Source organism: Hydra viridissima, unplaced genomic scaffold, assembly GCF_058129835.1.
Source record: "Hydra viridissima isolate aposymbiotic clone 2 unplaced genomic scaffold, HvirCarnegie_v1 scaffold_3, whole genome shotgun sequence".
Taxonomy (NCBI): Eukaryota; Metazoa; Cnidaria; class Hydrozoa; order Anthoathecata; family Hydridae; genus Hydra; species Hydra viridissima.
The window spans coordinates 13,898,610-13,914,417 of NW_028324302.1; the positions used below are offsets into that span (position 1 = coordinate 13,898,610).

At 27.0% G+C, this 15,808-nt stretch overlaps 2 protein-coding genes across 4 annotated transcripts; both read right to left on the bottom strand.

Moving 5' to 3' along the window:
- Positions 1–296: 296 nt before the first annotated feature.
- LOC145180220 (zinc transporter ZIP13-like) lies at positions 297–8,861 on the bottom strand. Of its 3 annotated transcripts, none has more exons than XM_090081794.1 (10): positions 8,750–8,861; positions 4,379–4,483; positions 3,983–4,131; positions 3,628–3,745; positions 3,254–3,297; positions 1,604–1,693; positions 1,320–1,433; positions 1,105–1,165; positions 901–1,000; positions 297–802 (listed from the first exon to the last, which is right to left on the bottom strand). In XM_090081794.1, the coding sequence occupies exons 2-10, from the start codon at positions 4,392–4,394 to the stop codon at positions 727–729; spliced, it is 768 nt and encodes a 255-aa protein (XP_089937920.1). In that variant the 5' UTR covers positions 4,395–4,483; positions 8,750–8,861; the 3' UTR covers positions 297–726. The 3 variants fall into 3 exon arrangements, with proteins under 3 accessions (XP_089937920.1, XP_089937919.1, XP_089937921.1); XM_090081793.1 differs by lacking the exon at positions 8,750–8,861 and adding an exon at positions 5,271–5,915; XM_090081795.1 differs by lacking the exons at positions 297–802; positions 901–1,000; positions 1,105–1,165; ... (1 more) ...; positions 1,604–1,693; positions 8,750–8,861 and adding exons at positions 2,915–3,047; positions 5,271–5,910.
- LOC145180490 (uncharacterized) lies at positions 8,752–15,537 on the bottom strand. The gene is made up of 3 exons (XM_080055389.2): positions 14,187–15,537; positions 13,894–14,100; positions 8,752–9,828 (listed from the first exon to the last, which is right to left on the bottom strand). The coding sequence occupies exons 1-3, from the start codon at positions 14,280–14,282 to the stop codon at positions 9,325–9,327; spliced, it is 807 nt and encodes a 268-aa protein (XP_079911515.2). The 5' UTR covers positions 14,283–15,537; the 3' UTR covers positions 8,752–9,324.
- Between the last annotated feature and the right edge of the window lie 271 nt (positions 15,538–15,808).

Below are 15,808 nucleotides of genomic sequence, written 5' to 3' on the forward strand. Positions count from 1 at the left end.
GGAGGATATGAAACATACAATTCAGGTATTTTTAAAATTTTTGAAATAAAAACCCCGTTTGAATATATTTATTATAAGAAGTGAGAAGAAGAAGAGAATATATATATATATATATATATATATATATATATATATATATATATATATATATATATATATATATATATATATATATATATATATATATATATATATATATATATATATTCTCTTCTTCTTCTCACTTCTCATAATAAATATATTCAAACGGGGTTACAAAAACTGATCACAGGACAAAACCAAGAAAAAAATTCGTATTAAATATTTTGGAATTTTTATTTGGAATTTTTATTCTATCATATTTTGATTTCGTAAAAATAAACTGCGTTAATTCTATCACAAGTACAAACTATATCTGATTTCATGATTGAAAGCTTAAAAAAATATAGTGTTTAACTCAAAAATAATTTTGTTCATAAAAAATAAATCAATCAGTGTTGTATTTTAATAAACTTACAAAATAAATAAAATATTTTGCATAAACATGAATAATATGTCGAACTTAACTAAAGGTGAAATAAAACCAGTGAGAAGTCACTGCGTAAAATTTTACATTTATGTTCTAACATAAACAAGCCGCTCGAATATTTGTGACACACCGTAAATGGCTTTTTTAATTAAATTCCCGTCCTGATGAATTCATAAAAAAGTCCAAATTCGGTACCTCACTATCGAAGACTTGGTTGCTCAGTTGTGCAACGAAGAAACAAATGCCATAGCCAACAACCCACAAAATAAGGAGATCAATTGCAGCAACGACGCGCTAAAAATTAAAATACAAATATAAGTAAAAAAGTTAGAAAAAGAAAAATCAACCATCAAAATCGATCATTGAGAAATACGCAAAGAAATCAAATATACCGAAGTGAGTCTTCTTTTTGCAGATCGGGAACAATTGTTACCATGGCGATGTAAAGAAAACCACCTGATGTAAAAGGCAGTACCCAAGCTGAAGAGTCACCTAAAAACACAACAACATCACTTCCTTATCTATTACTAAAAATTTTTTTCGACACAATTACTTTTTTCTTTTTTAAACGTAAAAAAGTAAAAACTATTTTAAACCTGCTTCTTCAGCCAATAAACCAAATATGCAACCAAACACTGCTCCCGATGCTGTCAAAAACTAACAAGGAAATAAGAATTTTTTTTCCTATAAGAAGTGAAATTGTATAAAAGCATAAAAATCATCATTGTTACATACTGGCCTAATGCTACTTATTTATGTTGTTAGAATAACTCCTTTATTCTATAATCTAATTAGTGAATTTAAATTTTACTTGGCCTTTTGCAGCGTCCCATCGTGTAAAACCCGCATTAAGTAAAATTGCGAAGTCTCCTATTTCATGCGGGATTTCGTGTAAAAGAATAGCAAGTGTGGTACATAAACCAACCTAAAAAAAAAAAAAGCCAAAAAAGTTGGTAGTTTGACCTGAAATAAAATCAAATATACCTTTTTGTTAAAAGGAAACAGTACAGATTATAACAGCTAGAATCTGCATGTTGTTTTTTTTTATTAAAAAAAAAAAACTTTAAAAAAATCAAAAAACTAAAAAGTACTCACAGGAATGCTGACCATAAAGCTGCCAGCTACAGCAAGACCATGCGTAAAATTGTCAATACAATTTGCTAACAAATTTAAGTAACCAATTACCTAAACGATCACATTTGTCAAATGTTTTTTAATTTAATTTTTCAAATCAGAGATAAATAAATGATAAGTAGTTGGTACATGACTTTAAATAAATAAATTCTTCTTAGATTATACTTTTAGAACTTTAATTCTAAAAAACTTAGTTAAACTGTAACTGATTCAGATTTAAAAAGAAAAAAAATGGTGATGTATCTTTAATATTTTTAGTTGTTTATTATTGTACATTTAAGTTTTAAAAAGCTATTCTTCGGTTTAAAAAGATTAAAAGATACATTAGTTTATTAAAATAACACATTGTGAGGGTAAAATTTTTTCTAAAATTTTTAAAATTATTCAAAATTAAATAAAATTCAGTCTGCTCAATCTAATCAATATTGCTGCTCAAGTAAAAAATGATTTAAAAAGATTTTTTAAAAAAAATAAAACCTCTTTAGTAGAATGCAAACATACATGGTAAACACAGTAGCTTTATAGATATTGAAAAAGTACATGATATCTTGTTGCTTTTTTCACTGTATTAGGGTTTATTCTTCGATCTTTATTTGTATTTCTTATATTAATGGATTCAAGAGAGTTTTCTTTTACATTTAATTAAGTACTTATTATTTCTATCTTTATATGTTAAGAGATTCCAAGAAACCTTGTTTGATCTTGATGGATTCTTTTTACTTTTTCATATATTTAGAGATAAGTCTTCTTTGATTTTTGATGGATTCTCATTCCATGAGTTGTGGAGATATGTAAATTTATATGGATTACCAGATTTTGCTCCTTTTGTCTGTGAAATTTGAAGTTGAAGAAAAAGAAAAAAGGCAAAAGTTAAAAGACTGGTTAAGAATCAGTTCAAATCATGCTGGAATTTTCTACTTTTGGATCATAGTTCTCAATAAAATGTTTTCTGAGTCTTAAAAAGACTCTCATGCTTTTTTTAACCATTTCTTTAAACAGAAATAATAAATTTTTAATCATAAATTACAAAAATATTTTATAGAATATATACCAATAAAAATATCATTACCAATTGCTTTGATTTGCATCACCCAGAATATTAACCATATTTTTTGTACTTTTTTTTGAAAAAAAATTTCTTCATTTAGTAAACTTAATTTTAACTATTTAGTTACCTTTCACAGATTCAAGATAATTTAGTAATTTTTAAGTAAAATTAACAAGAAAAACCTAATGGATCTTTAATCACCTGTCATCAAAAACAGAAATATGTAAGTTTCTAGAATGTCCTTTTTCTTTATGATTTTTTTTTTTTTTGAAAAATATTTCCATGTATACCTCTAGATACTGGTAGAAAAACCTTTTTTTTGGCCCAAACATTGTTTCTCATCTACATGAGAAGATTCTGTTAAAAAAGAGAAAGCATCTATATAGATTCTAGATTTACAGTATATGCCTGTAAAATTTACACTCAAAGGATTTATAAAATCTTTGTAAATATTATTCATTGTAAATAAAACAACTAATATTAACAAAGGTTTGTAGAAAGTAATATCAATAATAATAATAATAATAGTGTTAAGAGATATGAAAATTATGCAAAAATCTTACTTTTATTTTTCCTTGAGAATATTTCTCTTCAGAAACATCTTCATCTGAAAAACATGTAATAAAACTTAAATACATAGTTTTAAGGAATATCCAGCAAACTTAGCTTTGAAAACCTCTTAGCTATTGACAGAAAAATAATAATATACAAATTTGTTTGTTAACCAAGTAGTTTTAAATTTTCATTTTTGATATCTTAAAACTTTTCTGCTTCTTGATCACTTTCTTACAACTTTATTACTTCCAACCATATTAATGATCTATCTATTTTTATTTCCATTTGATACTTGATGTTGTTTGAAGTCTTTACTAAATACTTTACATAATACTTTTTAAACAAATGGTAAACAATTAAAAATAATTTTTTTTTTTTTAACCTTCAGAAATGTATTCAATGTTGTCATCTTGATGTAGTTGTTGTAAGTTACTTTCAAATGATTGCTTGTCTTGTTTTGAAATATCATTACTTAAAACAGCTTCAGCTTTAACCAAGAGCTATAGAAATATATAATCAAAACATTATACACAATATAAGTATAGGAATTTAGTTGTTAAATTAGTAAAAAAAAAAAAAAAAAATTCAGTTTTTTTTCAAATTATACATTTAACTTTTTGAGAATGTCTGATTATTTATGTTTCTCTTGATTAATTTCCTATACTTGTAATATAATTGTAATCCTATATTTTGGCAATATGTATTTACAATACTTCTTTTTTATTGATCAATTTTACCTTTTTACTTGCAAGTCTTTTTTTTTCTTTTTCTTCAAAATCTCTGACTTTTTCTTCTTCTGCAAAGATTTTTTCAATCAAAAGAAAACAAAAAAAGCCAACAATTACCCAAAGACCAACTTTAAAGTGACTGGTATGTGTTCTTGTATCTATATAGCCAAATAAAACCAACAATTACTTACAGAGCTATAAATATTTATCTTCTGAGTAAATTTAAGAACTTCAATAGCTGACCATAAATAAAGTACTTTTTTGGTATAATATTACTGTTAATATCATATTAATAATTTTTAAAAAAAATTTAAAAAATATTTATGAAGAAATATTTTTTCTTATACCAATGATCTACCAATCCCAAATACATTTATAAACAGCCTACAAGCATCAAAAAGTTACCTTTTGCAAGAAACATCCAAGCCTCTGGGAGAAGATGTAAGAACACATCACCTAACAGTCCACCAACAGCAAAACTTAGTAAGATCTTTAAGTGAGCAGGAGAAACTGACAATATATAAAATTAATTAAAACAATAAGACTTATCAAACTTTTATACATATATGACTTGAATGTTGACATGAATTCTTTTAAAACAAATAGAATTTATTATAAGAAATTTTTTTACTGAATAATAGTCATCAGTTCATAAAATTATTTGAATGTTAAAAACAGTTTAAAACTAACTGACATCAGCAGTTGAATTTTTACGTAAAAGTCTTATTACATAAAAATTTATATCAATTGACAAAATTTTATGTTTATTTTAAATTACATAAAAATTTAAAATTAGCATAAACTTTTATCAATCAATATAAATTTTTACATCATAAAATTTATACATACATACATACATACATACATACATACATACATACATACATACATACATACATACAAACATACATACATACATATACATATACATATGATAAATACTTTGTGTATATATATATATATATATATATATATATATATATATATATATATGTATATATATGTATATATATGTATATATATATATATATGTATATATATATATATATATATATATATATATATATATATATATATATATATATATATGTATGTATATATATGTATGTATGTATGTATGTATGTATGTATGTATGTATGTATGTATGTATGTATGTATGTATGTATGTATGTATGTATGTATGTATGTATGTATGTATGTATGTATGTATGTATAAAACATAAAATCACAATTTGGCTTTAGAAACTCAAAACTTTACAAGTTATTTAGGAGGGAGGTTTCTTTTTATCATTTTACCTGATTCTTTTAAGGAATGACCAGGATTAGCTTTAAAGAGCAAAAGAGGAAAAACTCCGGTGGAACCAACTAAAACTGCTGCAGAAATAGCATAAAACCACGGGGTTTCCAAACGTTTTATTTGACGGTAATTATCCCAGCTTTCATCAGTTTCTTCTTCTTCCTCTTCATCTTCATTATTGATGATAATTTTAGAAGTACTTTCAGTTTTTAAATGTAAATCTTTTGATAAATACTTTGTTTGTCTTCTATGAAGTGGGCTGCCAGGTAAAGCACGATGTATATTCATATTAGAGTGACAGAATGTTAAAAATGAAGCCATGATAAAAATAAATAGATACTTTTTTCCAAGCATGGTTAGAGTTGGTATAATTATTTTCGCCAATAAACTTGTTTTTTTTTTAATTTTAAAATTTCAACCCGAGCAGGTAAAACCAGAATATATCTTACTACTTTCTTTTAAGAGCACCAACAGAAGTATGTTTGATACCAAAGCTTCAGAAAAAATCATTGCATTTTTTTAACGGAATATTAGTTACTTTAAGTTTAAAAAAGATTTAAAAGTTTACGATTTAAGTGTCTGGTGGTCTTTTTCTGTGATCAAAATTTGATGTTTATTAATATAGGGTTTAACGCACTTAAAAAAAAGTTATTGTAGGAAGTAAAGCCAGATTATCTTTTCTAGTGCGTGTTTACTACGTCATATCACAAATCTATTGAGTTTAAAAAATTTTTATTGCCGGAGGATTGTTTTTACTCTTTTTTTTATTTAAGTATATGGGTGAAAGATGCACAAAAAAAAAGTACTTAAATATTATTAAACCAGAACAATTGATACTATTTTTTGCTTAAAATATTAAACAAGAATAAATGACGCTAAAAGTAGAACCCAAAAAATTTGAAAGAAAAGTTCGAGAGGCAATCGAAATTCAGTTCAACAAATGCGGACCTAAAAATGGAGGTATGAATTTAGATGACGGTCAATATGTAAAAACGCAATTCTGGACGCCATACTTTTTATACCTACGAAATATTAAAGAAGCCCAACTAAAGCGAAGTTTAAAGAAGCCATTAAAAAGTGACATTACCGTTAATGTTTGTTTGTAATTTAATTTAATAATATTTGTAATTAAAGCTGAAGATGCTAGTATCAATAATCTAGCGAAAATTTCTTAGATAAAATAAAAAATTAGTATTGAGAGAATTCGTATTTATTGAAGTTCATATATTAAATTTATTCAACTCTCATACAAGATGTCGTCATTTAAAAAGAATAAATGAGTATCAAAGGACAATTGGTTTCTAAATTCAGACTGTCAAATTACAACTCAAATAAAAGAGTGTTAAAGTTGCTACCCCCAGCTCCAACAACCCTGTTGTATACAAACATTTAAACATAAGTCTTTATTTTTGAATAGGCGTGTGTATCCTCAAGTGTTCTATTGCACACTGCAATTATGCTATTTGAAGCACATAAAATGCAGTAATTTTTAAAAAAAGATGTCACTAAAACTTGTTGACAGGTTTCAAATTTTCTACTTTGTTGTTAACTTTGATTTAAATAGAAAGAATTAGATCATTTAGTTTGACGTTTGCATTCTCCGAAAGAAAAGCATGCTTTGCAAAATTAGTCCTTCTGTTAATCCGTTGTTAGTTTTTTAAAAAAAAAATCTTAATCTTGTTTATCTATTGATTTTGAGTGCCAATCAGGATAACCATATAATTAAGGTTCTAAAATTTGCTTCGAAATATTTTTGCAAGGATTAGAACCCCAAAAGTACTTTTACAGGGATTAAAATCCTCAGGATAAGATAGGGGGTTGATATTTTGTGACATTTTGTGGAAAAGGGAGGAGGGGGATCTGAAAAGTTTTTTGCGTGACATAATTTGCGAATTACCACTTACATCTACACGGTGAAATGTTTCATATAAATTATTAGCCCTCTCAAAGTGAATAAAGCCTACCTGTAGCAAAAGCTACTTAAATGTTTTTGTTTACAATTTAAATAGTAAATTTTGAACGTAGAATTTTTTAAACTTTTACTATTCAAATTTTTACTTATTAATTATTGAATGAAGATGTTTAAAAGCATCTTCATTCAATAATTAATATGATTGAGGGAGATACAATATTTTAATTTTTAATTTAATATGAAAGGAAGGGGGGGGGGGGGAGTAAATATTTTATTCCGGCTCTGAAAAAACTACATTCTATTTAACAGTCATATTTGCTTTTGTTAACAAAATAAAATTAAAAAGATTTATAATGTTCAATCAAATAAAAAGATATTAGAAATACATGTATAAGTACTATTTTTCAACTAAATCGACTTTTAGTCGACAAGTAGAAAATCCAAAGTCGATTAGATCGACTCTTAGATTTTTCAAAGTCAACTAATTTCGACTATTAGTCGATTTAGTCGAAGTCGATAACAACACTAGTTTAAACACTTTTTAATTTTAAATTTGCATAACGTAAGTTTAAACTTTAGATTTAGAATTTACATAAAAGTTCGTGCGCTTTTCCTAAATGATATAATTATGATATTTAAAAGTTGTAATATGGCAATTCCCTTAAGGCCTCTAACGCACGTATATGAAATCGTTGTTGCAACGTAAACGGCTAATAACTCTCCAGGGATTATTTAGATGAGATTTACAACGATTTCAAACAATTATGTTTATACCTTAGCAATCTTTTTGTTACATAACTCAAAATTTTAGTTCGAGTTATTGAGGCAAAATCAAGTTATTAGGTTGGAAAATAGTAAACATTTTACGGAGAATTCCTTTTCATTTTGTCATGCGCAATGCGTAAAAATAATACAATTAAAAATCCAGTCATGGTTAATTAAAAATCCAGTTATGGAGTATATTTTGTTATGTATGTAATAATTTTGTAAACGATTTCCTTTATACTTTTCAAAAACACCACTATACCATTGTGGTTAACTCTGATCAAATTATATTAAAATACCAACTTCAACTTAGAAACTTGAAATTTGAAAATAGTTTAAAAGTTAAAAACCCTGCCCTCAATGCGACACTGAAAACGTATTTAATACAAATCATCCTTTTTTTTTTTCTTAAATACAGACGAAGATTTTTATTTCAAAGAGCAAATAAGCTTTGTTTTTTAGATACACCTTTTTAGACTTAAAATACTTTTTATTTTTAAATCTCTTTGATGGATTTTTTGGGAAACTTAGGCTACAAGCTAAACAATGCGTACTTTAATAATACCGTACAGGAGCAGAATATCTTCAGAGTTTCAACAATGTCGATATTCTTTAAAAACTCTTTAAAAATCATTAAATTTGTTAACAACTTATCAACTGTTTGCTTTAACCTTAGAACCTCTGTTCCTGGATGATGGAAGTTTAAGATGGAAGTTAATTATTTTCGTAAATATGTTACTTTAAAAAAACAGTAAAATCACGTTTTAATGAAAAAATAATAATAATAAAAATAAAACATACACTTCTTCGCAATTTTTTAGGTTGCTTGATAAACCATACAACTACAATATACACTACTAATACAATCAATTAAGAAGTTTAACTGAAACATATTCAGTCACGAAAACGGACTATAAAAAAACAGTTCGTTTGAAACAGTTCCTTTTAATATATATTTGTTTTAACCAGCTATGCAAATAATAGTTTAAGTTGAATATCGTGAATTTCATTGATTTTTAGAAGAGAATTTCAAACAAATCCATATTTTGATATATGGATATAATTTATATAAAGTTAATAAAACTAACCATATCAGATTATTCTCATAACTGTCTGCTTTATATGAGTGTACCATGATTGTTACTGGGTTATTCTGGTTTTAGAAATATAAAAAACTTCAAATCACGGTCATGTTTTTTGAAAAAAACTCAATACTTTATCGCAATGAGAAATTCCGAAAATTCTGCTCAATTTTGGACGGGTGATTCAAAAATGATTAAACTTGATGATAGCATGCCAACAAAATTTTAACCAAATACACAAAGAATTTAAATATACAAAGAATTTGATGTTAAACAAAGTGTTTTAAAAAATTATTAAGTATACTTCTGTTGCCATTGAAGCAGGTCTTTCTCATACTGTCTTTTTAAAACATGATATTTTTCCTCATAAACAGCTTTTTCATAAGCTGTTAACCCATTCCATTTATGACTTAAAAAAGCAAATTTATTTTCGCCTTGGGGTACGGATAGTATGTTTTCCTTTAAATAGAGCAACCAAGGGTTAGAGGGTGGAACAGGGCGCCCAGAAAGAGCTTTTTGGCCATATTTTTTCAACTCTTTATTTGCTTTGCGTTCGTTTGATTTACTTTTCTTTTCCTTAATTACCTCTTTATCTTCATCAGTTAAACTTTCCTGGTATAGAATCATTTTCTCCTTGTACAATTTCGCATATTGTTCTTTCTCACTATGAGAAAGATTACTCCACATTTCAGAAACTACTTTACTTCTCTTAGCAATTTCAGGATATTTGTTTCGTAGAGCATTTGCTTGATCATTGGAAAACAGAATAAAGGGAGTTGGCGGACGCTTCGGTATAACCTAAATTAAGAAAATAAAGTAATAGTTATATTTCTAACTTTAACAACAAAAAAGTAATTAAGGCTAAATGCTTTCAATTAAATCCCATTCAAGTCTTAATTAGGAATTAAGACTTGAATGGGATGTTATATACCTCCTCATTTTAAACTGAAACTAAAATCAACAACATCAAAAATTTCACTTCAAGGATGTTTGTACAGTCACGATCAAAAGTTTGAAACATTTAAAAAATTTTCATAAAATTTGAAAATTGTGTTTAAATATGTTTTTTTTAATTGAAAATTTTGAGTATTAATATTATATACATGCATAATTTATGTTATAAATATTTAAATTTGTTTTAGGCATAGTTTGTTGTTATTTTAGCAAAAAATTAAAATAATAATTATGGGAAGAACTAATGAATTAACAACAGAAAAACGTGCTCAGATTGCTATTCTATGTGAACAAGGATTGACACTGACTTCTATTACTGCACGTTTTAATGTAACACATAGCTGTATTATAAAAACATTAAAGAGATATCATGAAACTGGTGATTTTAAAAGCAAAGCTAGAACTGGACGACCAAAGGTAACTACTCAAAGGGAAGATAATCGCATGCACCGTTATGCAAAAGCATATTCATTTGCCAGTGCTTCTGAAATTTCACAGGTATTGCACCAAGTGTTGTGACCATTAGAAGACATTTGTGCAAAAAAATTCATTTAAAGAGCCATGTTGCAGCAAAAAACCTTGCCTTTCTCAAAAAAATATTAGAGACCGTATAGCCTTCTGTCAGAAATACAAGGACTGGTCAGCGGAAGATTGGGAGAATGTAATATTTAGCGACGAATCATTAATCAAATAATTTGGTGGTCATTCTACAAGCATTAGGCGCCCACCTTGTCAACAATACAACCCCAAATATTTGCTTTTGACTGTAAAACATTGCCCTAAAATCATGATATGGGGTGCCATTACAGCAAATCAAAGTGGTGGCTTATGGTTTATGCCTCCTAACACCACAATAAATAGCCATGTTTATCTTGATATACTTCAAGAAAAACTTAAATTATTCATGAACATCACGAATACCAACAAGTTTCAGCATGACGGAGCACCCTGGGCCAAGCTTGTAAGTTGGTTACGTGAGAATGGGGTTGATGTCATTGGTCCCTGGCCTGGTAATTCACCGGACCTCAATCCCATTGAAAACTGCTGGAACTATCTCAAAAACGAAGTCCAGAAACTGCGACCCTCATCTTCATATGATCTTCAAGAAAAAATTAAGCAGGTATAGACTAAACTTATGACTCCTGAATCTTTGAGAAAACTCATTCATTCTATGCCTACCCGCCTAGCTAATTGTTTGAAAGCTAAAGGACACCATACCAAATATTAAATTCATAAAACCTTTACTAATAGTACAAAGTTATTATTTTCGTCAATTATCATCGTTACTAATACATTTTGATAAAATAAATGAATAATTTAATGAAAATTGTGTTTTTTTATACAATGTTCCAAACTTTTGATCCTGACTGTACCAATTTTAAGTTTTTTAGAGTTGCTTGAATTCAAATTTACTTAAGTTTTTAAGATAAAGTATTTTAAAGTTATTATTTTACTACATAACATAATATTTTATCAACCCATACTTAACCATTTTTTTACGCAGCTATTTAATAAATTTAAGGTTTATGTATGATAAAACTTCTACTAAAAAAATTTTTTTTATTTGTTTTTTTATCCTGAAAACTAATGAGATTTCCTCAAAAGATGCCTAAACTGCTACTTACTTTGTAAAGCAAGCATATCTTGCATAGTTTTTGGTATGAAATTTGGGTAAGGTAAATCCAGGGCTTCCCATAAGGTATGCTTAACTTGTGTAGGGTGTCTACATTAGTGGAAAAATGAAAAGTTTAAGACTTGGTGTACATCCAGTATGAAAGGCACAGAAAAAAACCACGATGATTGTTACTTTTGAGATGCAATTGTAAAAGGCTTCAATCGCTACAAGAAAAACATGGGTATACCTATGTAGAATCAGCACAGTGAATTTTATCACAAACAGAAGAATTTCCTGAACAAATTGGATTTGTAGAACAACTTAGATGTTAACTGTGAAGGCAACCATAAAGGAAGTTCTTCAACAACCCAGCAGTTTTCTCTAGAAGAATTCAATGATCTAACACAAATTCATAACCAATACTGAGATTTCTGTCTGTCATAATACTACCATGATTCTCAAGAACTTCCATGATAACAATAGAGCAAACAATTATGAAGAACTGGTATAAAATGTGCTCTTAAAATTTAAATGCATCATCCACATATGAACATAAGGGTATACTGTTTTGGAAAGATTTCCAAAAGGCCATGTTAACTTGAGTGAAGAACAAGGGGAGAAGTTTTATTAAGATATGAAAATGATAAAAGAAAGGTATCAAGGTGGATAAGACATATAACAACAGATGACTGGTAGAATCTTCAACATGTTGTTTCAATTACCCACATAGAAGAAAACCATAAAAACAACAATTTACACAGGAATAATTGTGATTAATTGACTTATATCTACTAAATGAGTGTTTTATTTTTGATTAATTTAATTCAATTTTTATGTGATTTATAAATAGCATACCAATTCATTTCATAAATTTTACCCTTATTTATTTTATATCAATTACAAAAAAATCTGTCAAACATGTTATTTTTGTGCAAAACTTAGATGATTTGGCTGCTGGCTTTGCTTTGCTTTATAAAAATAAAAAAAACTGTTTTTCCTTTATTACTTTTTTTCTTTCCATTTCTGTTTATGTTGCTTGAAAATTACAACTTCTGGATAAGATATTGCAATTTTCATGCAATTTAAACAGAATTGGAATAATATAAATAAAGATGACTTGAGTACAGCAAAATGAAAAATCTAAAAGGTATTGCAACTTCCATATATATTGTAGAACTGCATATATATTGCAAAACTCATTCATTCAATTTAAGTGTTTTCAATTGATTATTTAGAGAATCAAATTAAAGTGGTGTAGCATGATTAAGTACAGTAAGTAATTTTTAGCATGATTATTGCATTAATATATACTCAACAGTGATTTGCTGCACCACGTAGTGCTTCAACCTCGTCAAATAATTTAGATTTCTTTTAAAAAAATATTTAGAAATATTGTAAAACAAATGCAGACAAAGCAATAAAGCACTATCTGTAGTATTTAACTAAAGTACTGCTTTAGTTTTGTAGAAATTGAATTTAAAAGAAAAATTTTAAATTTCAAAGTCAATGTTAAGACAGTAATATGACAGTAAAGAAATTTGAAATTATTATGAAAAAAAAGGTTAGACCTTTGAGGAAGCAACTTGAGATTGCTAGTAAGTGCAACATCTAGATTGTTCTATACTTTAAATTTTTTTAACATTGACATTTTGTTTCTTAATCAGGACCCTTCTTTATTGTTTGATACTGTTGAGATTCTTATATTTGTTAATGATTGTGCAGAAAGATGGGATAAAATTTATACAAGACTTTGATGCTGTTTATGAAAAATTTAAGAGCAGCAAATGTCTGTATTAAATTTTGTTGTAAAAAATAAGACCTTATCAATTGCAAAAATATCAACAAAAAGTACTGAGCAGAACAGACAACAATGTACAGCTGGCAACTGTATGACCCTCCCAAATAATAGGATGATATTCACAGAATATTGTCCTATAAATTAAGAGGGTCATACAGTTGCCAGCTTTACAGAACTGAAATAATTTAATGTAAGAAATAATTTAATGTATTTACTAAATATACATTTTTAATAAATGTAATAGCTGTTTTAACTTAAGCAAAAATAAAAATTTCATACAAAAACTGTTGATTCTAATGAGATTAGGCCAAGGCCAAGTTTGTATTTATATATTAAATATTAGTATTAAGTTTGTATTTATATATTTGAGCTTAATAATAAAATTTAAACTAAAAAGTACAAATTTTAATATATATATATATATATATATATATATATATATATATATATATATATATATATATATATATATATATATATTCTGTTTACTACTTACAGGTAAATTTTGTTTATACTCATTCATTTCTTGTGTATACTTTTGCTTGTACTGTTGGTGCAAAGAATCTGATTCATTTCTCCACATATCAGAGGCTATTTTCATTACATTTTTAGGATCAGATGAGCTACTTTTTTCTGTAATTAGTTCCTTTCTATCTTTTAAATACATTGCGAAAGCTGAAGGAGGTCGTTTTGATGTTGTTGGCTATAATGTAAATTTGATTACATAAATAATTTTATATTTCATATCAAAATTTAGATTATCTTTGATAATAGTTGATGGTTTTTTACCTTATTTTTTTCCACAAAGTTACGCAATTGAGGCAACAAGTATTTTCCCCAAGGTTTTAATAGTTGAAAATCATAAAACTTCATTAATGCTCCCATTTTATAAAAACTAAAACAAACTTAAAAGTAAGACGAGCATTAAATATATACATATATATACAAGTTATTAAATACATTAATTTCAGCTTTAATTTAATTGGCATATAAAACATCTTTTCATTTAAAATGTAAAACTAAGTACACATTACTGAATTAGTTTAATTCAATAATTTGATTGTGCAACTTTTAATACTATTACTCAATCCTAGATTTAACTGCTTCAAAAAAGCTCTAGCTCTGAAAATCACAATTTTTGAGATATTGATGAAAGTGCATTTCACTCTTAGCCTCATTTTAAAGATTGAAATCTAGACTTAACAAACTGCTCTTTTGGAATTTTTTTAAAAGATTTTTTCAGTTTGAGGAATTCAGTATTACTCTCAATTTTAGTATTCTTTATCTTTGAGTTTTTACAGTTACAGTGAAAAAATTAAAAATGATCCAAAGTTTAGTTTTCAGTTACTTAACAAGTTGAAAACAGTATTTTTTAAAGATAACATTATAAAATAAGATTAGTTTTGGTGTTCATGTGTTCCTTTGGAAATAATGTTTAATTTATAGTACAATATAATCACCTTTATCAAGACAGATTTCTTTAAACTTGTTTATGACTTAGAGCAACTTTTCTTCTAAAGGAGGATTTACTATGCATTTACGCTACTTTATCAATTTCACTTTTTTATGTGTACATTATTAATTCAGTAAGTTGTATTCATTAAACTCTTAAAAACCATAGAACCAGCACAACAGAAAATTAAGAAAACCTGTTTTTTAATTTGTTAACAATAATTTAACAGTGGCTTTACAAGTAACAAGATTTAAATTTTGATGGATTAAACCTACTGCAATCTATCTCTAAAATATGAAAAAGTTTGGCGCTGCTACACTTTCTCTCTCCCCCTCTTCCACTTCCCTTCCTTTGCCTGTTTTTGAGGACAAAATAGAAAACTTAAAGGGGAATTTCAATATCAAATTACTAGAATTAAAAACCTTGCTTAACGAAATATCATGGTATTTGTCTTTTTTTGTGTTCAAGTTTAAAACATTTCTACACAACTACACTTTCTCCCCCCCTCCCTCTCCCATCTCTCTATTTTTTTATGATAGATAAGGGAATAGAGAATTTTATGCTGATTAAGAATCATATAAAAACCTAGGTCTCAAAATCAATATAATGTGCTCAATCTGAAGTTAAAAGTACAAAATTGTACAACAAAGCGCTAATATTCACCATCTTGAGCGATTATTTTTGTTTAAAAGTTATCATTTAAAAGTATTATCAACTTGGTTTTTATTTTTGTAATGAAGATTTCGAATAACAAAACTAAGCACAGGCGTTACCGCAATGCGGTAAGTGCGTAAAAATGCGTAAATCTGAAATCCTTTTTTGCGCTATTTTACTGATATTTTTTGGGAAATTTAAACTTTGTTACACTTTCTGCTATAAAAAAGCGAAAATAAAAATTTCTAATTTCAGCTGTGTAAATTAAGTAAAAGTAAAAATCCGTATTACGCATTACGCGGTA